The sequence below is a fragment of the Rhinopithecus roxellana genome, chromosome 2 (genome assembly GCF_007565055.1).
Source record: "Rhinopithecus roxellana isolate Shanxi Qingling chromosome 2, ASM756505v1, whole genome shotgun sequence".
Lineage (NCBI taxonomy): Eukaryota > Metazoa > Chordata > Mammalia > Primates > Cercopithecidae > Rhinopithecus > Rhinopithecus roxellana.
Window position 1 is genome coordinate 33382091 of NC_044550.1, and position 25687 is coordinate 33407777.

General features: G+C 37.7%; 1 protein-coding gene across 1 annotated transcript in view; it reads right to left on the reverse strand.

Annotated features, from left to right (window-relative positions):
• TNIP3 (TNFAIP3 interacting protein 3) overlaps nucleotides 1-25687 on the reverse strand; it is a 100948-nt gene that overhangs the window by 32363 nt on the left and 42898 nt on the right. The window contains exons 3-6 of the mRNA XM_010361787.2: nucleotides 24824-24944; nucleotides 6107-6193; nucleotides 3175-3255; nucleotides 672-737 (exon numbers count right to left, since the gene is read on the reverse strand). Of these exons, the coding sequence (XP_010360089.2) occupies nucleotides 672-737; nucleotides 3175-3255; nucleotides 6107-6193; nucleotides 24824-24944 (355 nt within the window). The remainder of the gene's footprint in view (nucleotides 1-671; nucleotides 738-3174; nucleotides 3256-6106; nucleotides 6194-24823; nucleotides 24945-25687) is intronic.

The following is a 25687-nucleotide window of genomic DNA, read 5'->3' on the forward strand; positions in this document are numbered from 1 at the left end:
TGCTGCTATATTATAATACTCATGGTCAAGTTTCTTAATACTGAATTATTTAGGGGAAAGTACTTTCTCTTTTTATCTCTTTTTGAAGATAGAATAATTTTAAATTATAAATTGTCTTTTATGTATTAAAGGAGGTTTTCTTCCAAAGCCCCTTTCTCACCAGAGCTTTTTAAGAGTAAATGTGCTTTAGATGGAAGAGGAGATTGCCCCATTTTTCCTCACACTTTCACTGTTACCACCATTTGTTTCTCTATTTGTGGAAAACAGCTCATGCTATCTAATTAAAGAATTAGGGCTAAACTGGCATAAATAGTATGAACTTTAAACCATATCTCACCTCACATATAACTGTGTATTTGTGGCTTCTAGGGACAAAGGTAAGGCTGGGATACTCTGTGAGCCATGATTAATGTGCATAAGAACTCTTGAGACATCACTGGGGGCCATTTTTGCACTTTTCTTTAGCTGTTGTTCAAGATGACTCACTGACACCGTTCATTAATCTTCAGTGCCATGAGACCAATACTACACTCAGCACCCTCCCCCATCATTTTCCAACAGTTGGCTATCCACAAAGCTCTTCGTAGCTGAAATCAATGAGACTCTTCACACAATTGGCCCCACCAGGATAATGGATTTAAAGAAAATACCGAATAGAGAGAGGTATTTACCTTTCTTTCATATAACTCTTTCATACTTCTAAATTGCTGATCCCATTGCTGGTTAACTTCCAGGAGCTGAAATTATTAAAATTTGGGGAATCAACAAAGAATTTCTGCCCATTTGGAAATTTTGTAAAAAAGAAATTACTTTCTGAGCTTATTAAGATTTTAGAAGCCATGGATGAAGACAATATTTTTTTTCATCAAGTTCTGGTTGTGCTGGGATGATTAAATTGAACACACCCTCACCTTTTCACAACTGCTTCTTATATGAAAAACTATTGGCCGGGCACGGTGGCCTCATGCCTGTAATCCCACCACTCTGGGAGGCCAAGGTGGGTGGGATCACTTGAGGTCAAGAGTTCATGACTAGCCTGCCCAACATGGTGAAATCCCGTCTCTACTAAAAATACAAAAATTAGCCGGACGTGGTGACATGCACCTGTAGTACCAGCAGCTCAGGAGGCTGAGGCAGGAGAATCACTTGAACCCAGGAGGCAGAGGTTGCTGTGAGCCGAGATCGTGCCACTGCACTCCAGCCTGGGCAACAGAGCGAGACTCCATCTCACGAAAAGAAAAGAAAAGAGAGGAGAGGAGAAGAGAGGGGAGGGGAGGGGAGGGGAGGGGAGGGGAGGGGAGGGGAGGGGAGGGGAGGGGAGGGACTATTAAGTCGTAGGTGTATCTTGACAAGGCAGCTGAACAGTTTATCAGTAACTTTTAACTTTTCTTAGATATTTGAATTTTCATTTTCTTTGTTTAATCCAACCACAATCTGATAAAAATTTGTAAGTATTGATGATTGTCTGTAAGATTTCTTCATTCATGAAGGTTCTTTTCCCAAACTTTTTCGTATTTTTCTATGTGCTTACACTGATTATAATGAAATATTTTTTCCAGCTCTTTTAAAGCAGAATTTATGCTAACACAGCCTAGGCTCCATTAACTGATCATGATTTTCTTGCAATAATGTGCTTTAAAAGATTAACACATGATTTATAATAAATATTCAACAAATAGATAATATCACCATTTTGAACATTTAGATTTTCAAGAAATTATAGTTTTGTCGTAAGACAACATTTAGATGCATTTTAGGCTGAAAATAATTTAAAGATCTTAAAACTATCTGCTAATTAGAAGGCAGAAGAAATGCTATGATATGTGGTTAGCTTTTTGTTGGGAAAGTTTGTAGTTTTCTGCATTAAGAGAAATTCCAACACTTATGGATATGGAACGGACACTGAGAAGATAGTGGTAATGACTAAAAACTAGCAAGACTTTCTCCTAATTAAAAAGCAAATTACTGAATCCAGAGTGGCAGTTACTAGGTAACTCTTATGCTGAAAATACATGTCATTATTTAGTATGAAATTGTATAATATTATTATATCGAGAGTTACTTTGTTGGCATTTTAGGGATTCCATTGTGTATACTATAGTTATATTACTCTGCCGTAGTTTAGTAATTTTCCAGAAGGTCACAATATTCTTCACAGTATCAAAGAAGAGTAGAAGGCACCACAGAAGAGAACATGAAAGATTTAATACACAGAATGAATTAGAAAAGGAATTACAGACTGGGCACGGTGGCTAACTCCTGTAATCCCAGCACTTTGGGAGGCTGCGGTGGGCAGATCGCTTGAGGACAGGAGTTCGAGATCAGCCTGCCCAAAATGGCGAAACCCCATCTCTACTAAAAATACAAATATTAGCTGGGCATGGTCGTGCACGCCTGTAATCCCAGCTACTGGGTAGGCTGAGGCACAAGAATCACTTGAACCTCAGAGGCAGAGGCTGCAGTGAGCTGAGATTGTGCCACTGCACTCCAGCCTGGGTGACAGAGCAACACTGTCTCAAAAAAAAAAAAAAAAAAGAATTACAAAACTGACAATATACAGAGTGCTAAAATTGTTATACTGTTCACTACTTCCTCTGTCAAGAAGAGTGAAGAGGTTCTAACATTCATTAAGCTCAGAAAAATAAAACTCAAAATAATACCCATTAATTCACAGGAACATTTTAGAAACAAACTTTATTTATGACAATGCTTTTTAACTCCCATGTGTTTGGATGCCCAAACCCTGAAGTCATAGCACCTAAATCAACCATACTTAAAGACTTTTCAAGTAACTCAAGAAACCTTGAGTTCCAAGGTGTGTGAAGTTGCAAGGCATAAAGGGCAAAGGTCATAAGCCATAAAGGATAAAGGCATAAAGGATAAAGTCACTTGGTTTGTGTGGAGGAAATATCTAAGGTTTGAGAAAATTAGGATTATGTTACCAGACTTATTACTTTGTCATTTTTCATTCATCACTGCACAGACATTGAGACAAGTATGAGACATACAGGTGAATAAGAAAAAAGCATTTGCTCTCAAAATAGTGCAGTCCAGTATCTTAAAGATAAATACTGTGACCTGATAACAAAAATAAAAGGCACACGGATAATACATTATTTTATCCTCAGCATTAATCCATGGCACCTGTGGCTTTAGCGAATCGTTCCAAGTTACCTCTTTTCTCTGTTTTTCTAAACACCTTATCTTTTGTTCAAGAGAATTTGTCAAGTTCTTTCTTATTGATGATTCAGCACACTTAAAAAAAGAAAAGAAAAGAAAAGAAAAAAAGATTGAAACAAAACTGTTTACAAAATAAACAGAAGTACTGCTCCTCACAAACACCATGCATTTGGCCAACTCTCCTGCTGCGATTTATAAAAATACCTGATTCTAGCAGTAATAATCATCACACCCTAAGTCCTTCACAGTGGCTGGTGGAGGAATCAACTTCATATTATGTTTTAGAATCCTTTATATAAATTAGTTACCATAATAATTCTGTAATAAATTATAAATATATCTATATACTATAATGGATAAGTCAGAGATTAAAATTTTATGAATTTGGATTTCAATCCTTTTCCAAAAAAATGACAATTCAGAAATCAGGTAAGTTTCATGGATACATTTTAGGCATTTTTATAGTAAACATTTCAAAAAAGTCATTTTGTTAGCTGCGCCCATGAACATGTATGTGAGTAATATTCTGAAAAGTAGACCCAGTAAAAGTCTGAGGAACGACAGAATCATCAAGAATAAAGACAAACACATACAGCTATTACTGTGTAATTTTAGCCAGCTCCTTGAATAAAGTCACTAGATTACTAGTTTAGATTAATAATAAGTTACTGTCATAATGAAAAGTTTACCACCTTTCTTTTCAGTTATTTTTTTTTCAGGAGTGAGAGTATTCATTTAAAGATAACACAAAAGCTGTGGAAACTGTCTGCCATCTGCCTAAATCAACTAAGAACAACATTTACTTAAATAAAGGATTGATTCCTCTATAATAATTCAATAATCTTATTACTATCTCATCCCAGAGTCATATAAGTAATACAATGAATTGGGTGATGAGAGTAGTTCCTACATCTGTAATCAGTTTCAGGCTTATTAGTTACCATGGGCCACTAAATTGCTTAAAGTTGTTCATGAACAATTAAGAAATATTTTCAGAACATGTTGTGGTCTTTGCCAAAAATGTGTAGAGGAAATTGTTCTTTTGCAATCATCATGGTATTTCAAGCACTTTTTTCATCAGAAATTATTTATAAAAATGTATTTTCTATCTTTTCTCTGTTTATTTATGTTTCAGCATTTTAGGGTTTGATGGTATTTTATGTAAGCATAGATGTTCTCGTTTCCTTAGCTTCTTCCTATTTAGACCTATGTTACAATTAAGACCACATTTAAAAAGAGACAGTCTTCTATGGGTAAATAAATTCTGAATGATTATATTTGCTTTTGACCTCAAGAAACTGGTCTGGCTGAGCACCAAGAGTGACACTGAAACCCAAGTGTCAAGTATGTTGGGGCCCGTAGTTGGATCTTCTTCTTTTTGGGAAGACTTCCAAGAAATTGGACCCATTCTGGGTTAGAACAGACTAACTATTAAGCGTCTTTGATCTGGAAAATGCTGTGAGCCAACCCTACTTAGTGTATCTTGAGGTCATCAGCAAAGTAGGGCCACAGTAAGACTGGATTTTAGAACAGTGGTTCTCACCAAAAGAGCACATGAAATCACCGTTAAGCTTGCTAAACGTCAAGCATCCTGAACAGTGGATCAGAATTTCTAGAAGAGCAGCCAGGGCACCTCTATTTCTAATATATTTCCTAGGTAATCTTGATTCACACTAAAGTTCAATATATTCCCATTCTAGGGAATAAATTATGGGTGCTCAAAAATGGCTCCTCTCTGTTTGTGATGTAGACAAAAATCTGTGATTGGCAAGCGTTTGTATGTCCCTGACTTTGGGAACCCAGATGTGGAACAATGAGACAGTGTGCTTTTTGTTTGTTTCCCCATAAATAATTTTTCTCTGGAAGAAAATTATAGTATGTTTCACCCTTGATTTTTCTTTTATAAATAAAAATTACTGAAAATCTAGATACCAAATCTGCAAGAGACTCTATTTGTAACTGCAGGAGTACTAGTTTTTGAAATTCATAAGTAATATTCAGTTGTAAGTGGGGGAGGATAGGAGGGAGGAAAGATAGAAAACATAGTGAAAAGGAATGGCATGTAAGTCATAAATGTATCACCAGAGCTTTCTCTGGAGATTAATCAACATTTTGCTATAGTTCATATGTCTCAAGTTTCTATAAAATAAAGCAAAATTAATCAAATACAAAGGTTTGGGGGACGTTTTCCTTTGTATTTACTTTGCTTGGCAGTTCCTAATGAAGGCATCTGATTTGCAGTAACTACAAAGATTTTCAGTCATTGCTTCTAGTAAGGGCTGCTTACAGAACAGTTATTCCCTATAAATAATTTCCTATAATTATTCCCTGTAAAGTAGAATTTGTGTTCAAAGCATATGGGCACTTCTTTCTCTATGATAACATCCTTACCAATGTATATTCAAGGTCTGATGCTACTAAATTAAAAACTTAAATGAACAGAGGTTTCCATTTAGTTTCCCATTATACCTTGGTTATCTGTAAAAGAAAACTAGAAAATATTTGAATTCATTCATTCAATTAGCAGTAGTCTCTGTTGCTGAACAAAATCTATGGTGCCAATTGCAAATATATAAAAATGTTACTACAGATACTCTATTGTTTAAATGTTTTATTTCTACCCACACCAATATAGTATTCTTTTTAGATTTTATATAGAACCAAATACCTCTAAATCAAGAACAAAATAAGGAACCCACAGAATTGGAAGGCTGAAAGGAATTTCAGCCCGGTGGGTTAAAAGCAATGTACTGGTTACTTAGATTTTTTTTTTCTATGTTACATAATATTGGTTAAAACTATAGAGCAAATCTTAGCTAAAGAAAGCAAACTAGCCATTTCTATTCTTATTAAGTGCAAAATTGACCACTAGAAATGCCATCAATGCTAGATGTGATCAACTCATCTCCTAGAAACATGTTCTTACCTTGTTATGCTCTGTAGAATGTTCTGCAGCAGTCATTCTAGATGTGCCCTGTACAAAATGTGCCATGGAAGCTGTTTTTCCTGGAGTCTTGGAAAGCAGAAAGAAAAAGAGGGGGAAAATGTCTCTTATGATATATTTTAGGGTGAGAGCAAATATACAAAATTTAAAAAACGCACATCACCATTAACTCAATAGAAAATAGCAGCAATAGGTTTTCATTAAAAATGAACAGAAGTGACTGTGGATAGGAATTACACAGAATAAAGTTATAAGCACTGCAACTGTGATTTTAACTTTTCTTCTCTTCCAAATAGGGATTTCCCAGGATGTCTCAAATAGGCAGGCTGTGACTAAGACCTGGGGCAGATTAGCCTTGCTATGGTATGTAAATCGTCATTCTTCTTTTACTGGCAGTTTCTCCCACTGGAGGAGGAAGTTCTCCACCACAGAAAGCCTGGGCAATCCAAGTGTTTCCTCAGTAGCCTAACTGCTATAAATTCATTGTATTTCCCAGAGCAATTAGGTAACTGTTGACTTTTTGACAGCTCGGTTTCCTTAAAGGCAAGATTTTCTGGCAATGCCTTCTAAATGTGAGTGTAGTTTGGTAGAACTTAATGAGTCATAGATAATTCTATAAGTGCCACTAATTCTTATAGAAATAAAAGGGAAAATAATTCATCGTAAAGAAAATGGGCATTGTTTGCAAATCTAATCTTCTATATTAGCAGAAAGGTTAAACTTGCCTCTCAAGTTTAAGACTGTCTTTTCTATAAATCAAGTCCAGATTTTCTCCATGACTCATTTGAAGTGAAATCTTCTCATGGAGAATCTTTTTAGTTTTAATTAGTTGACTGCTGTCATTTTAGGGGCCTTGAGGTAATGGAGCACTACTGGGTGGTACAGATAAAAGCGTGGAAATGGCAGATACTTGGAGCTACATAAATGAACTGCGATGAAACAGAAGACCTCATGTTGGACTTGGAACAAAAAAAAAGAGGCAAGGAATACAAAAAGGGAAAGAATGTGTAACTAAAAGGAGAAAAGAATTTATAGTCAATCATTTAACTTCATTAGACCTGCCTATGAGATATTCACATATATATAGGATAAAGCCTTAAATTCCTAAAATTCAAAAGGGAGTGATTGAGTGTCCCACATTTGGCCCCCCCATTTCTCCTGAATATCTCCCCCTACTCTCCAACTCTCCCCTGTACTCCAACCATCCTGACTGACCTCCCTTTCCTGAAATGAGTGAGCTGGTTCTACGCCCCTGAGCTCTGTGCATGCCGTTCTTGCCACTTCAGATGTCTCCTCTCTGGGCTCTCCATCCAACCTTGTGGCTGGAGAAACCTACAGTCAGTGCTTCTATTTCCTTCTGATCTCCTCTTGACCTCCTCTAATCAGCTAAGAAGAGCCCTTCATCATGCATTATGATTACATATTTCCATGTTCCTGTATTCATCTCTGTGTCCACAGCAGCCAGGCACTGAGCTGTCTGGCACACAGCAGGCGTTCAACACATTTTGCTACATGAATAAATGGATGAATATCTACATAATGATATACCAAATCGATGAACTTTTTGCTAGTTTGTGTGTGTGTGTGTGTGTGTGTGTACTTTCTTCTGGTTTCTTGTTATGTTTTGGTCTATGCTTGAGTGAAAGGGAGTGACGCTGCTTTAAGGCAAAATCCAAAAATACAGGTAGGAGTCAAATTGTTCATTCAGGGTTCTGAAAGTAAAAGTTACAACTCACATAAGATCTGACTTTAGGGTATAGAGGCGGTGATTTCCTGAACTGACACTTTATCAACGCTAAAATCTGCTCATCAGAAAAGAAAAAGAAAACTCTATTGTAAAAATATTTTTCTTCTGAAACATACCACGCACACACACATTCCACAGTTTTATACAGTTTAAGGTTCCCTTCAGCTTTAACTTTGTATTTGGTAGTAATAAACTAGGGATGTGGTAACATTGACCCAGAAAAGTGGGTCGGAAGAACATTTTCTTGCCAGGAAATACCATCCTTGGCATCGTGCCTCTTGAGTCTCCCCTGTAAGTATCCTGATGCACATACATTGTTAGGTGCGATGGCTTCTATTAAATGGAAATTCTATACCCTTATATCTTTCATTACAATTCCTTTTCCTCTTCTACTATGCAGATAAACAACAAACAGGTTTTTCATTAGCTCAAGAGAGCCATATGATTATTTATGAATAAGTAATAACTCTTCTGAAGAACTACAAGTTTGGTTTCAGAAAAACAAGACTTTCAATAGGCCATCCCTAAGAATTAATTGGGTCTTTTTTGTTACATATGTTCTCTTCACTTCACCTCCATCCCTCTCACATTGTGCCATATATATATATATATATATATATATATATATATATATATATATATTTTTTTTTTTTTTTTTTTTGAGACAGAGTCTCGCTCTGTGGCTCAGGCTGGAGTGCAGTGGCCGGATCTCAGCTCACTGCAAGCTCCACCTCCCGGGTTTATGCCATTCTCCTGCCTCAGCCTCCCGAGTAGCTGGGATTACAGGCGCCCGCCACCTCGCCTGGCTAGTTTTTTGTATTTTTTAGTAGAGACGGGGTTTCACCGTGTTAGCCAGGATGGTCTCGATCTCCTGACCTCATGATCCGCCCGTCTTGGCCTCCCAAAGTGCTGGGATTACAGGCTTGAGCCACCGCGCCCGGCTGTGCCACATATTTTAAGAGTCTGGATTTGAGTCAAGCTTTGTTTCATGAGAAGTCTCGCTAGCTGAAATCATTTTCAGAGAAACAGAGGTGTCATTCCATGTTTCCAAGGCTATTGTGAAGAGTCTTCATTTCTGAAGTCACTAAAATATTATACAGAGGAAATAAAATTAAAATTAAAATTAAGAAAGGGAAATGTGGTAAAGGAACAAGGATTACCAGTCACTGGTCTGTAACCATCATTCTAGTGGACAATAATTATCTTAAAATTAGTCCAAGAGGAGAGCACCATATTTCTATAAGTTATCAGAAGCATTCTTTGGCAGGTAAAAGAAACATGGCTTTTTCCTTTGTATGCTTTTAGAATGGGAGCTGAAAAACCTTGTTTGTTTCCTGAATCTATTTGCATGAATTTTTAAATGTATGTGCTATGTAGGTAGGAAAGAAAGGATCAGTAATGACTAGAAGATCTAGCTCTAAAATGTGATCTGGATTCACAGCTTGGCTCTACCACTCCCTGCTTGTGAATTTGGTCATCTAAGATGCTTAAGGTCTCTAAGGCTCAATTTCCATTTTATACAATGGGATAGTAATAGTATTCTCCTAGGGTTGCTATGTGAGCTTAGATAGTAATAACAATTTGACTCTAAAGATAGGACCATCAATCAAATTATTTATGAAACAAATAGTATGACAAAAGGAAAGGGAAACCCACAATTTATGCATCACTCACTCTGTACTTGACATTGTGTTGGTTCCAAAGGAAAACAAAAGCAAAATTCCCTGCTTATGATGAAATGTACATATACATACACACATGTGTGTGGCTGTGTGTGTGTGTCAATATATATACTTGAAAAACTAAACAGTAAATGAGAACTGGGAAATAAATGATAGAGACAATAAAGCCTGTAAGAATTCAGAGGACAGAGTGTTCACTCTCACCTTTAATAGCTATGGAAAGAGTCAGAGTTTCTGCTGGGCCTTGAAGGGTAGATAGGATTTTGATAGAGAGTGAAAGCTGAGCTATAAATGCTATAAAGGGAGCAAAGTAAGAAAGAGAACACAACTGGGCAAACCTAGGTATGAAGGATTCTGACAAATCCAGTTTAACTAGAATAGGGTCCATGTGGCATTTCTAAAGTTGATTTGGATGAAAACATAAAATATTTTAATTTCAGATTAAGACATGTTGACCTTATAGGCCATAGAGAGTTACAAAAGACCTTTGGGCAAAGGAATTACATGATCAAAGTGGTTTTTTAATTGGTTTTAGTTCATCATGTATTAAATGAGAGAGATTGGAAACTGCAATGTAGTTAATATTGCAATGTAATAATATTAGCAAAACTAATATTCAAAATGTTTCTTTTAACAGCTTGTGACAATCAAAATATTTAGCAATCAGTTCACCAGGGGCACTAGGAATGGACCATACCCCTGGACTCGAGACTCCTATATTAATTGCTTAATTGTCATCTCCGCTTGTATGCATAATAGTTGCTTTCTTCTGTACCTGACCTGTTTGATCAGGATAACTTAGTTTATGATTTTCCCTGCAAAACTTGCCTTCCTTCTTACAATTAATAACACCTTTTATTTTCCAGATTGAAAATCTTGGAGTCATCCTTGACTCCTCTTTCTCTTACAGCCTGTATCCAATCTATCTGAACATTTTGTAGGCTTTTTGAAAATATATCCAGACAGGGGAGGAACACATTACCACAAAAGCCCAGAGACTTCTCAGTTTAATGAGCAGGTGGCAAGGTGAAATAAACTTACCTTTTTTTTTTTTTTTTTGAGACAGAGTCTTGCTCTGTCACCCAGGCTGGAGTGCAGTGGCACAATCTCGCCTCACTGCAACCTCTGCTTCCCGGGTTCAAGTAATTCTCCTGCCTCAGCCTCCCAAGTAGCAGGGATTACAGGCACGTGCCACCACACCCAGCTAATTTTTTTGTAGAGACAGGGTTTCACCATATTGGCCAGGCTGGTCTCGAACTCCTGACTTTGTGATCCACCTGCCTTGGCCTTCCCCAAGTGCTGGGATTACAGGCATAAGCCAACATACCCAGCCTTTTTCTTTTCTGTTTTCTATTTTTTTGTTTTGTTTTGTTTTTGAGACAGAGTTACATTCTGTAGTACAGGCTGGAGTACAGTGGTGAAATCATAGCTCACTGTAAGCTCCAACTCCTGGGCTCAAGCAATCCAGCTGCCTCAGCGTCTTGAGTAGCTACAGTTGTATGCCACCACACCTGGCTATTTTTACCTTTTAAATTTTTGTAGAGATGGGGCCTCACTATATTGCCCACACTGGTCTTCAACTATTGACCTCAAATAATCCTCCCACCTCAACTTCTCAAAAAAAAAAAATGCCTTTTAATAACTTTTTCAAAATGAGAACTTTAATATTTGCTTCCTGATTTTATTCATAGGAACATTTTTAAGAGCGTATCCAGCAGTGACTGATCTCTGACTGTTTGTCAAACCTAGTTCCACCACTTGCTAGTTATGTGACCCTGTGCAAGATGATTGGCATTTTTGCATTGACACCAACTCACCATCATCTTTTAGCTGGATTATTGCAATAACCTAAGGGCTTTCCTGCTTCTATTTTTGCTCCTACTCGCCCCCCCGACCCATTATTAATACAGTGGCCAACGTGAGGCTTTTAAAATGTCATTTCGTGCTCAGAACCTTTCAGTGGCTTCCCATGTCACTCAGAGTGAAAGCAGAACTCTTTACAGTGGCTAGCAAGATCCTACACAATCTAGCCCAGGCCCCTCTGACCTCATTCTTGGTATCCTTCTGTTAGTTCATTCTGTGCCATGTCCTGGCCACAGTGTTGCCCCTTGAACCTGCTCTCTCTTGCCTAGAACTATCTTTTCCCTAGATGTCCACATGGTACATCCCCCGACCTTTGATAGGTAATGGTGTAAGTGACATCTGTTTACTGAGTCTTTACTTGGCCTCCCAATGTAAAATTGCTCTCCACCCCAGCACTTTCCATTCACCTTTCCTGCTTTATTTTTCCATAGCACTATATTTTTTTCTTCTTTTTGTTGATTGCCTCCTGACACTAGATTGTAAACTCCATGCTAGCAACTTTTGTGTATTGTGTTCACTCTGTATTTCTCGAGGCTAAAGTAGTGCCATTTTAGTGCCTGCGCATGTTCACGTGGGACTCAGACACACACAAATTGCCTTCTTTACCCTGAAACAAATTTATGATGTTCTCAAATCAGGTATCTTCTCAAGAGATATGAGATCTAAAGATCAGAAACTTCAAATTTTTGGCTTCCAACTAGTAAATCACCTCTCTTTGTTCCCCCAAACCTGGTTTTGAACAAGCAGAGTCAGGGGATGGGGTGTTACAGATTCCACAGCCTCTTGGGGGATATATGCTCATGTCCCTCCTGGTTGGAACTCTGAAACAATGCTCCTATGCAATATAGTGAGGTTGTTTGCAGTCTGTTTTGATTATACATTTTTAGTTTTTAGGGCACATCAGATACATTAGAAGGCGAATCGGCTTTTGTTGACGAGTCTGTAGCCTCTATAAAACTGCAGACTTTGTGAAATCCATGTTTAAAGATTTCTGACTGCCCCACAAAGCAGTAAACAATCTGACTCACCTTGACCATCAGCTCCTCTGAGAAGGCTCCCCTGGTCCTCCAGAGTGGAGTTAGCTACTTCCTTTCTGAGATCTCATGGTGCTTTGTGAAGCATTAACTCTCGCACTTATTGTAAAGCAGTTGTTAATTGTATGTACCTTTCTCCTGAGTTGCTATAAGCTTCTTGAAGATGAGGTCAGTATTTATCATTTTACCCTTGGGAACTACCGCAGTACCTTCAGGGTACAGAGTAGTAGTACAATACATTTTTATTGAATAGGTCCATTTATGTATGAATCTATAGTACAAAATCATAGCACACCCCTGCCTTTCAGAACACAGTCCAGAACACACAATGATCACAGGGATACACAAAGTTACAGGCTTTGCCTCCAAACCAGAAATGATCAGGTAGGACTGTAACACATGTTTAAAGAGCTGGCCTGTTTCCGTGTATTTTCTTTTTATTCATTTTATAGGCAAATATTTTACTTTATCCTATTTTGGTTACGTGATCAATATTCTTTAGCGTTCATACAAATGCCTCTTAAAATTTTTTACTTGATTTCGATTACTATTTAATAAATAAAAAATATAAATAATTAGATATGCTATGGGAAAAAATTTAAAAGGCAGAACTGTTGTCTTTAATGAAATTTTCTACATTTTCATGGTGCTTTCTAAGATCTTATAAGTTAATATATTGAAGTATTAACTGATGATCCTCCAAAACACACACTATTCTTTTGTTTTATGTAGCTAATTCTTTCTTTGCTCGGTAAGATATTTTTTTTTTTTTTTTTTTTTTTTTAAAGAAGGAATCTTGCTCTGTCACTCAGGCTAGAGTGCAGTGGCATGATCTCAGCTCACTGCAACCTCCGCCTCCCGAGTTCAAGAAATTCTTCTGCCTTAGCCTCTCAAGTAGCTGGGATTGCAGGTGCCTGCCACCACGCCCTGCTAATTTTTGTACTTTTAGGAGAGTTGGGGTTTCATCACATTGGCTAGGCTGGTCTCAAACTCTTGACCTCAGGTGATCTGCCCACCTCGGCCTCCCAAAGTACTGAGATTATAGGCATGAGCCACCATGCCTTGCCAGTAAGGGATATCTTTTGTCAGATTAAGTTTGTCGTAGAATAAAAAGAGGAGAACAGCCCCTGTTTGGCCTTTGCATTTCAAAATAGACTCTCCAAACTCTAGATACCATCTGGAAAATCAAATCTTTGAATTTCAAGAGCTAATGTTTTCAAAACAATTTTTAAAGATTTTAGGCTAATTTATTTTGTGCAATTTATTTTGAAATGCCTCAAAAAGTAACATGAGTTGATGGATTAAAAGAGGGATGGATAGATGGATGAATAAATGGTGAACAAGTAGAGTAAAATGTTCATGTTCATGGCAGAATTTTGATGGTGGGTATATGCGTATACCACACAATTCTTTCAACTTTGCTACATGTTTGAAATGTTCATGATAAAATGTTAGGGGAAAAGTCTGAATTAAGGCATAAAAACTTATACTAAGAATAACTGATTTAAAAAATGAGTAGATGAAGAGTCAGTGTAACCTGTCCTTACCACTTTCACCATCTGCCCCAGAAGAGTAAAGGTTTCATGCCCCAGGAAAATGATTCCTGGATGTTTCTCAGTTCTCATGAGGAAATGCAGCCCTACTACCCTTCTTCTTCTGCTGCTGCTTCTTCTTCTTCTTCTTCTTCTTCTTCTTCTTCTTCTTCTTCTTCTTCTTCTTCTTCTTCTTCTTCTTTGAGATGGAGTCTCGCACTGTCACCTAGGCTGGAGTGCAGTGATGCGATCTTGGCCTACTGCAACCTCTGCCTCCCAGGTTCAAGCGATTCTCCTGCCTCAGCCTCCCAAGTAGTTGAGACTACAGGCATGAACCACCATGCCCGGCTAATTTTTTTGTATTTTTGGTAGACATAGGGTTTCACCATATTGGTCAGGCTGGTCTTGAACTCCTGACCTCAAATGATCCACCTGCCTGAGCATCCCAAAGTGCTGGGATTACAGGCAGGAGCCACACCACACCTGGCCCCTATTCCCCTACTTCTAGGTACTCATCTATCATCTTCCAAATTGCTTACATTGAACATCAAAGAGCAGAGTCGGCTCCAGCCTTACTCACTGGGTTAAGTCCAGGGAAGGTACAAGCCTTGAAGAGAATTTCTCCACACCACCATGGTACACGGCTGTGACATGGCCTTACAACTTGTCTAAGTAGAGAAGTCCTGAGACAACTCAACCCTAGAGTGGTGTGGAAGCAGAGCCAGAAATTTCCTATGCTCCTGAGAAGGATGAAAGAGTGGCTAGCTGAGGGTTTGAGGGGGCCTCAGAGTCAAACTGAGGAGGATGTAGTGTTTACCACATGACCCTAAGGATAAGAGATGTGCTGAGTGACCTGGATGCTTTAGTGATTGCCAGTGAGGATATAGGCCAGTGAAAAAAATCTGTAAGGGATAGACTACATCAGTGCCAATGGCAATGTCAGATGGGGGATCACTGTAGCCCTGATATCTCCACCCCAAAGTTGTCAGAAAAATACATGACATCCAGTCAAATTTGAATTTCAGATAGACAACAGTTTTTTGCATGTTTGTCCCCTACAATATTCTGCCATTTATCTGAAATTTAAATTTAGGTGAACATCCTATATTTCTATATGCCACATCTGGCAACCCTATTTCACCCAGATTATTTCACAAAATCTGTTCCACAAACCCCTAGGTACCATTACATGAAGGGATAGGGTAGAATTCTTGCATACCACTGCACAGAAAATATAAATTGCCCGAGAAAACACTGAAGTGACTGAAATTTTCTGCAGTCAACTAGATAAATTATTTTCCAAAGGACAAGCTACAGTTCCTAGAATGGAACTAAATTTAGTTTAGAAAACAAATAAAATTACTATTTTGTACTAAGGAGTTATGTGGTTTAAAATACTTTATTTGCTTCAATCTGAACTTCATAACAGCCCTGTAAGAAGAGGCATCTTTAATGTTAATGAGGACAAAGTTGAATTTAGAGATGGCAAATGACTTGCTCACAATTATGATGTAACAAATGGGTGGCTAAACCCATATCAGAGTTCATTTAGTCTTCCTGGTTTACTTCCCCCAAAGAACCTTTGATCTATGTTGGTAGACATAAATAATACACCTAAAAATTATAGCAGGAGACATCATTTACCAATGATGGAAAAGCAATGCGGGGGCCCAAGCCATTAGGAATATGATTCAGGGAAGTTTTACGGGAATTAAGCATTTTTTGAAGGATAGATATGAGGTAGCTTGACCTTTGATGTTGTATCCAAACAAAATCTTAACAAATTCCCACTACTGCTTGCCTAGAGATTAATTTCCATTTCCAAAATAGAAATTAGTGGTCAGAAAAGAGAAATTCAGTATTTAAAAACTGTAGTAATCAGAAAGGAGAAACTCAGCCTTCAAAAATTGTAGTGGTTAGAAAAGAGAAATTCAGCCTTTTAAAACTGTAATCTGTGTTTGAGTTTTTTTAAAAAAAAATTCTTTTCTCTGGAAGGAAATTAGCTGCTGATCATTTTATAGCAATGCAGATCATTCTGTTTTTCTCTTGTACTTTGCTCATGTGTTGAGTTCACCTTCATTCATGTATGCACTTTTTTCTTTGAGATGGAGTCTGGCTTGTTACCCAGGCTGGAGTGCAATGGTGAGATCTCGGCTCACTGAAACCTCTGCCTCCCGAGTTTAAGCAATTCTCCTGCCTCAGCTTTCCGAGCAGCTGGGATTACAGGTGTGCGCCACCACACCCAGCTAATTTTTTTTTATTTTTAGTAGAGATAGAGTTTCACCACTGTGGCCAAGCTTGTCTCAAACTCCTGACCACAAGTGATCCACCCACCTCTGCCTCCCAAAGTGCTGGGATTACAGGTGTGAGCCATTGCACCCAGCCAATGTATGCATTCTTATATTAAATACTTATTGATTATTGTCTGTGGACCAAGTATTGTGCTTAGTACTAGAATATGAAGATGAGCAAAAGGCACATCTCAGTTGTATTTTCTGTTTTCTGAATATAAAATCTGAACATTAGAGGGGACCACTCCATTGATGATGGAATCTTTTCTGCATCATTCCTGCCAAGTCCAGATTAGCTTGGATACTTCAGGTGAAAGAGAACTACCTTTTTCCTGAGGCAATATATTTCAACACTATATCTATAGATTTAGACACTATTTTTAAATACCAAAAGTTATAATTATAAAAATTCAGAGACTAGGCATGGTGACTGACACCTATAATCCCAACACTCTGGGAGGCTGAGATGGAGGAATCGCATGAGCCCAAAAGGTTGAGGCTGTAGTGGGCCATGATTGCACCACTACACTCCAGCCTGGGTGACAGAGCAAGACTCTGTCTCTAAAATAATAATAATAATAAGCAAAATTTTAAAAAATTAAGAAAGAACATGTGCATATAAAGATGATACAGGTATATGGAAAGGCTAATGGTGAGTACTCAAAACATGGGTGATACAAAGAACACATAATAGAAGTGTTTTGTCTGAAAATAGGCCTGACTCAAAAAAAAAAAAATCTCCCAATATGCTAGCCTAAAAAATTGTAAACATTTGCTAACTCAGTTTTAATGACAAACATTTATTTTAAAAAGAAATTCAGAATAGCTATCTTCTTCACTGGAAAAAAAAGGAAGAATTGATCTTATTTTTTTGCTACTTATTCTAGAGTCCCATAAGAAAACATATTTACATACTTTGTGAGTTATGCCTCACTCTCACCACAAGTACAAAATAAAGTAAAAAGCGTTTTTGTTACATTTCATCTAGAAGGAGGACATGAGAATGACATGAACATTCTTCAGCAAGAGCTTACAGTGTCCATTTTGCTAGTACTGTTCCCATACCCATTCAAAAATATTTTCAATCAAACTAGAAATAAGAAGGCTTACTTGAGAAAGAAGACTTATTGATGCATTAGATTCCAAAACCCAGCTCGGGTTGAGATGTCCCTAGGAGACATCCACATCCTGTCACAAAGCTAAACAGATCAAGAACATCATGAACACATTTACTAAACAACTCTTATGAACACGTTATTTATGGTATCTCTCAAGCCCAATATTTTGCTTCCTTAACATTGTCATGAGTTTATACATTTCCTAACCCACAGGCTTATGCTGTTCTTCTTCTTACATTAAAAGGAATACCTATCCAAAACTTCTTCAGATTTACTTACTGAAGTCATGCAAGTCTGGAAGAAGACAAAGGTGGAGTGATAATTCCAAAAGTAAGAATAATACCTTTGGCTTTAAATGTCCATTCAGTAGAAACCCTGAGACCTCAAGTGCTTTTTCTTCTCTTCGTAGGGTTCTAGGAAGACTTATATTCTTCTAATTAACATTTATAATTTCCACACAGATGCCACTTTTCACTTCAAGTCTTGATTACTTCCACCACCAAGCCCCCCAGTGTTGTCATCTGCTCCCCCGCCCACCCCATTAACCCAAACTGGAACTGCCCGGACTGTTGTGTTCACTGAGGCAGAGAGAATCCTCTTCTAACTACTGCTTACATCTTCCAAAAGATAATCTGCATCTCCCAGTTTTTTGTAACTCTTTCTTTTGTGGAACATGGGACAAATTCTCCCAGTGGTAGAACAGATGACTTCTGAGTAAATAGAAAGCATCCTACTCAAAAGTGTGTCTTATTTATCAACAAGAATGGAGCCTCAGTTTATATCCCCGTTGCACCACTTCTTCTGTCCTGTATAGAAATTTCTGCCAAACGGGTGTGTGGCTTTCAAAAGTTAGGGAAATATTTTCTCTCCTTAATATTTATGAGTTTTAATTATTTGGTCTTAGGATCCAATTTTAGTTCACAGACCTATGTCTCTGTTTTCCTGGGATGTCTGGTGGTGTACTTTATAAGAAGATAGAGCTCAAGCTGGGCATATGCAGCAAGATCTCCTTATCTGGATGTATACCTGATATTCATGTAGAGTGGAATCCTTTAAAAATCCTTGAATGAATGGAAGGAGAAATATGTCATAAATTAACCATGGGATCAAATTAACTCTATGGTGATATTTTGGGAAATACAACCTGGCCTATTTATCCACTAATCTGTTTAATTTGGAGGGTTTATAAAACTTTCAGAATCAGAAGACTAAACACTAAGAGCCAAGCTTTACAGATAATAGAAAGATACATGGTTCATTTAAATAACTTCACCTATGTTGCCAGTAATGAGTTTCAAATGCCATAAGGTACAGCAGCTGAGCTGACAGGTTCCTCACTGCCTGAGAATTTGCAGGCAGAGCTTTTCAGCCAGGTATCCAAAGGTTTCCCAATGAAAGCTTAACAGATCCTCACACGACAATGCAACATTTTTTTTTTCTAGCAGAAAAAATAGATCAAAACATTCCACAGCTACAACCTTTGAAATTAGATAATGAGATTCAAAGAGGAAGTCAGTTATTGTATGAGAAAACCATTAAAGAAAATTTTGAAGCTCAAGCTCATCCTACTAGCATTGTGATGATGATGATGATGATGATGATGATGATAGTGTTGTGTTGATTTAGCACTTTATATTTACAGAGTGTACTTTCACTCACTTTGTATAATTATCACAACCCATTGTACAGATAAGAAAATAAGATTTTGATTAAAAAAAAGAAAACAGCTTTCAAAAAAAGGGAAATAAGAAAAGGAAAGCCAGATTTTTTTTTTTCCCAACAGCGTGGTTACAGAAAACGTGTGTCAATTTACGGTAGTTTGCAAGAAGTTTTTCCCTCACAATCTTTTGAAGTGTCATGAGTACATATTAATCTTGGAACCAACCAAAGCAATTTCTCAAGGCTTTTTACCTTGGGAAGAGTGTCCAGGTCTAGAATTTGTCCCCAGCCACTGGGAGTTCCTCCCTGAACTTGTATCAAAAGTAATTAAAAGCCCATTTCTAGTTCTGCCTCTAAGTTAAAATCAGAAGCAATGGAATCTAAAGACAGGATGGGGCTTTTAGGTAAATTCAATCCTGGCAGGATCTGCTTAAAATTTGGGCATTTTTCCCTTTCATTCCCAGGATCATCCTTGTTTTCAAGCATTATTGGAACTGTATTTGTTTACCCAAGAAATACAATTCAAGTATCCTGTCCCTTTCTTTTGTATTTGAAGATATATGACTGCAGGTTCATATATTATTTTCATAATTTTCTCATAGTACTTGGACAATAACTTGGTTATATATAGCTTTCATTTAACATTCATATTGGAACCTTAATGTCATTCTCACTTAGGTAATTATTTTTCCTTTGCCTACAAGACTTTAAATGACCTTTGATTACTAACTTTCTACTTCTTCAACTGTCCCAGAATATAAAAGCATACTTTCATGCTCATGGAGTTCCTCATGTTCATCAATAGTGGTTTGCTGTTTCCTCAAAGCAGTGAGTCAGTCTGTTCATTTCTCTTATAGTAATTATTCTTCTTTACATATTCTTGGCAATAGTAGCTGAACAAAAAGGGAACTTGACATATATCTCAGACTCTTTCACTAAATAATATCTCCTTTATTCAGTCGCACCCTTCACATCCCATAAAGTCAGAAAGAAACCAATTTCCTTCTCCTGGAAAGGGAACCTACCTTATTGTTCTTAGGCTAACTTCATTCAGTGTGAAAACAAGAGAAGTCTTCTTCAGTCCCTGTCATTGGCTCACCCTTGTCTTAACCAAATAGAAATTTTCTTACATATTTCCCTTTCTATCGATATCTCAGCAAAAATGTGAAGGTCTTTGTTTTGTTTTGAATATAGGATTTCTTTCTGCAGAGTGCTATTGTGTAAATAGTAGTTCAGCAGAGATTCCACCTGGAAACTAAGCCATGTTTATTCAAAGAATCAAATATTTGAAATACCTGCAGAGGACAACTGAGGAGGATATGCCAGTGGTCTATTGGGATAAAGAATGAAGACTCCTGGGGGCTGTTCTGGGATAATTTACCCAGGAGAGAGAATCAAGTCACAGTGGCTTGATCCAAGTTTGGTGCTTTAAGCTCAAAGAGGAGGAGTTAGCCTGATGACAGTATCGTTCCTGACACCAGCTGGAGCTCTGGTCTAGTCTTTAAATAACTCTGAAGTGAGGGAGGGAAAATTAAAAGTAGAAAGTACAGGGCAATTGTTTTCATTAGACAGATTTGAGATTAGGTCCAGAATCTAAATCCCCTTAGCTGTACAATCATGAGAAAATTGTTTAGCCGCATTGAACTCCAGTTTCCCCATCCATAGAGGGGTAAAGATGAAATGGGCTAATGAATAGAAATACTTTGCAAAATGCTGGCCAAGAGTAGGTGCTCAATAGCAGCTAAAACTCGAACAAGGACAAACTGAAAGGACTGTGACCCTCCGGCAAACACTGGAAGTGCAAGCTAATGTTAGAAAAGAAGAAGTCTCTTCACCTCAGTCACAAGAGCAATAGTGTTTGGTTGCATTTGGAGTTCTCGAAGACATATTCCACATTGAGCACACTTGGCATAGTGAGTGGTACCCAACGGTGCTCCTGAGAGTAGTACAGCAAACTTTGAGAAGCAAGGAGTTTGAGCACCTGAAAACTTTCAGCAGTCAATAACTTCATGACACCAGGATGGGTAAGACCAAATGGCAGCTTCCATACAAGAATTAAGAGATTGAGCTTGAGTGTACATTTTGTACTCCCCTGCAGACTCTGAGAACTATTTGTAAAGGAATTATAGGGACAAATCAATTGTATATTCAGTGTTACCATGTCTCATGAAACCAAGCAAGTTGTTTACTACTGGTGCTTTCTAGAAAATTCTATGTTGTGATACTTTATACCTTCATGGAACACTTATACCCCATCATCAAGGAATCCATGAGTCTCTCATAATTCATATGAGAGAAAACACTTAGATACATAAGTGATCACAAAAGCAAAATTATGAAGTCTATAAATGACATATAAAGAAGATAAAGATGTAGGACAAAGCAGGGAGGGGGCTGAGTAATGCCATGTGGGACTAGAGAGGGTGAAAAGGTTTCAAAATGAGAAAGGTTTGAATTGGGATTAAAAAAAAAAAAAAAGGCAGTTCATCAAATGGGCAAGGAAGCGAGGATTTCCATAAACAGTAAACAGCATGTGAAATGATAGCAGAGGAAACTTCACGGTTTGTTAAAGGCTTATTGGTAGCTAGAACACAGGGTGCACTTTGGGAAGCAGCAGAATATATAGAAGACACTAAAACACTACAGGAAAAATATGTACAAACTTGGCTTTCTATCCTGATACAACTTTGTGAATTTAGGCAATGTTTTTTCTATGAACTTTAGTTTCCTCATCTGGAAAATGTGGATAAAGATAGTCATATTTAAGTGTTGTTGTAGGTAGCAAACAAAATAAAGTATCTACCCCAATACGTATTTACCCCAACAAGTATTACATCCTTCTTCTAATGTTTTGTGCTAAATGTGGCAGAAGCTGAATCTTGGAGGAATGTATATATGATGAAAAGGCATTTGGATTCAGTGATATATGTAAAGAGATCTACTTTTAAGTTTTAAGCACTTTTAGGTTGTAAGTACATCAGTAAGATCTATGTTGATAAAACGAAGAAAAGGAAAAAAGTCCAAAGATATAATGAAGGCAGATTAGACCTTCTCTTAGGGAAGGTCCAGAGTGAAGGAAAGATGGCACTATTCTGTGAATGGTGCCACCTGAGTCATGCAGCATGGTGGCCCTGAAGGAATTCAGGATTCCCCCAAATTTGGATGACTGGGTGCCTAGTGATTCATTCACCAGCATAGAAAATGTGTGTGTGGTGGCTGGGGGAGGGGAGGGATGACAAGCAGAGATAGCAGGAAATATATTGAATTCACTTCAGGAAAGACTGAGTGGAAAGAAAGTACATGTAGAAAAGCACTCCATGTTTAGTAGGTACATGTGTCTGGAGTCATTGTCATATGTTTTGTAGTTTAATGAGCCCAGGACAGATCCTTGAGTAACACTAATGTAGCACAAGTAGGTGACGTAAGGGAAGTCAGTGAAGGTGAGTGAGAGGAAGAGACCAGAGAAAAAAAGGAGGGAGGGGTGGTGAGGGTGTCTAGGGATTAATATTATAGATGTCAATGGAGTAAGACTTTTTAAGAAAATTGAAAGACTAAGTAGTGTCAAATGCAAATAAGAAGACAAGTGAAAAGTAAAATGCAAAATGACCATTGGATTGATCCAGATAGAGGTTATTAATGGTGTGATAGGAGAGGGAAAGTTTTGGATGCTGTGATCAATGAGCTTGGCTATGTTGTGTAAGAGTGAGTTCAAACATTACCCATAAAAGAAGATGAGGTCTCATATATGTTTGAAGTGAAGGAAAATGGTACATATTTTGAGCTGGTGAGAGGTGATGGAGAGACTGGAGATACAGGAACCCCCACACTGTTAAGTGATTGGTCTTATCATACAGTGGTGGTTTTCAAACTCAACTCGGTCCTCACTACTACTCTGCAACTCATTTTAGTATTACTTATCTCTTCTGTCTCCCTGCCTTCCAACAGTCATTTCATATCTTCCCCAATTCTCTTAAGCCTTGGGTCTCACCTCTTACCTTCTCAGTCTCTGTAGATGTCTTTACCTCATACTTCACAAAGAAAACAGAAAACATTAGCTAAGAATCTGCTGCCCTTTGCCTGGAAGTGTGAACTGCAGGAGAACAAGCAAATTTCCTCAATTAGGTCATAGAAGAATCAATGTCTTAGAGAGAGAGACACAAGTTTCAGTGAAGTCCCAAAAGGAGACATAACCTGTAGCTAAGAGGATGGTAATAAGGATGTAGAAGAGGTTTTTATCATGTAAAGGATGACAAGAAGATGAATGAACAGAATTGCAAGGAGGTCAGTCATGAGCAAATGGGTCTTAGAGGATGATAATGAGAGGATATGAGGATGAGGGTACCAGAGGGAATTGATATTATCACCATAAAATTTCCTTCTGGAGTTAGACAAGAAGGTGGCTGGAAAAAGCACACATTTTCATGAAGGAATAAATTTTTAGTTGAGAGTTAGAGGTGTATATGTGAGGGCTTGGTGTTGGGATGAGAAGAGCAGAAGAAAACAGAAGAAAGAGGTCTTATTTGACCTCTTAACCGTTAGTACACATTCATCGGTAACTCCAAACATAAAGACAACCCGTTAAGGAAGAAGTAAGTTTTTAAAGAGGAAAAAGTGACTAAATGCAGAAAGCACACAACACTGTTCATGACATGAATGAAAAAAAGAGGTACAGGAGTATCCACAGCATATTAAGTGAAAAGGGTAAGTTAACAAGACAGGTGTGTGTGTGTGTATGTGTGTGTGTCTGTAAAACACAGAGATATCCCAAATGCTAAAAGATGGTCTCTATAGGTGGTGAGCCTACTGGTGGTTTCAGAGGCAGTTCTATGTTTAGTGAAGCCTGAGGCCTATACAATTCTGGGATTTCCTTTAAAGGAAAAAAGAAACAAATTCATGGATGCAAATTAGTTATAAAAGTAAATATTTGTTTAAGGGAGCCCATGCTCCATTATCTCCACAGCAAATCTGTCTCTACATGATTTTTACAGTTTTTTGTGTTTATCCATATACATTTTCTACACTGAGTAAGAACTTCTTTAGAAAGAAGAACTAATGTTATTGTTAAAAAGAAGTAGAAATTACTTTTTAAAATGCCAGCCATGCTCTCAAACTACTCACATTAGATTTTTTTTTTTTTTAGTAAGAATCATGAAAGATAGTTTTTAATTGGGAGGACTAGAGTTTAAGAGTTCATGTTGTCATAGGATGTATGTCAAGAAAGTCATCTGTAAAATTCCTAGCTTGAGCCTACCCTTGAATTTTATTTGCTTATATAAAGCACCATAGACGAATACCCTGAAACAAGTGGAAGTTCAAAGTCAAACAACTCCTTTAATCAGTGAAATCTTGCTTTTTCTTACAAAAATACAAAATGAAACAAAAACGACTACAAAAAATCATTGACATAAGTTGTGCTAATTTTGGTAACCCAATTTAAACAGGTTACTTAAAATGGGTTACTTCTTCCCAGAAAAGAGTTATCCCTGCATTAAACATTCTTTCTAGTAGCATGATCTCCTCACCTTCTTGTAGTCACAGCTGCCTGGACACTTTAAACCGGAAAGTGCCAGCAAATTCTTCTACTGAAGAATTTCTTTAGTAACAGGAAGTGGCTGTGTGAGAGAAGTTTTATACTGCTTTACTTTATCCTCTCAGCTGACAAGGAAGTATATGACTGACTGTAAATGACTTGGGGACTGTCCCCGCAAATTCTTCTTGGTGAATAAACTGCTGAAGGGTAATCGAGATAAGGAGAAAAAAGGTGTTTTCTTACCTTCGGAGAACACAGATTTCTGTGAGTTGTCATGGCCTGTGGGGTGAATCCTTTTGGATGAGGAGAAGCATTTCTCTCAATCAGATCCTGGATTTTTTTGTCCAGCTCCATGCTTTCACATCTGCCCAGAAAGACATGGGAAAGTTACGTTATACAAAGGTAATTAAAAATTATGCAGGTGTAAAGTGAGCTTATGGATGACATGGAGGTGTTATTTATGTATGATACTTCTCAACAATCTGCCAAACTCTAATCTTATTATGTTTTCATTAGTGCATGCCATGAGAGCACTTTGAAAGAGCATTAGAGTTTAATGTTCTCTTACAAAGAAAGATACGGACAAGTTTAGGAATTTTCAGTCTGAGAAAAATGGCAAGAATTGAATCGAACACTCACAGTGAGCTAGGTTCTTTCATGCATTTTCTTATCCAATGTGCACAGCAACCTATTAAAGTAGCCACTGTCCCCTGCATTAGACAGGTAAGTAAACTTGAGTTTAGGAAGTTAACTAACTTAAGTGAAATCAAACTGAAGCATCGGCAGGGCCAAGATCAAACTCAGACCTATAGAATTCTACAGTCTGTCTCAACCATTTTTGCTGTATGTCTTCAATTAACCTGAAAACAAATCCCTAAGCAGCTACTTGCCACCAAATGGAAATAATATATTACAGCTGAAGAGTATCTGGAAGCCCCCTTAGGAGAATCTAGTCCAGCTGCTTCTCAGAGGGAGTTGCTCACAGTCACATGACCATTAGCTGATAACACCAAGATTTAAAGCAGAGCTTCCTACTCAAATCAAATTTTTATTTTTCCTTTATACCAGGGGTCCCCAACCCCACTGCCAGTCTGGGGTCTGTTAGGA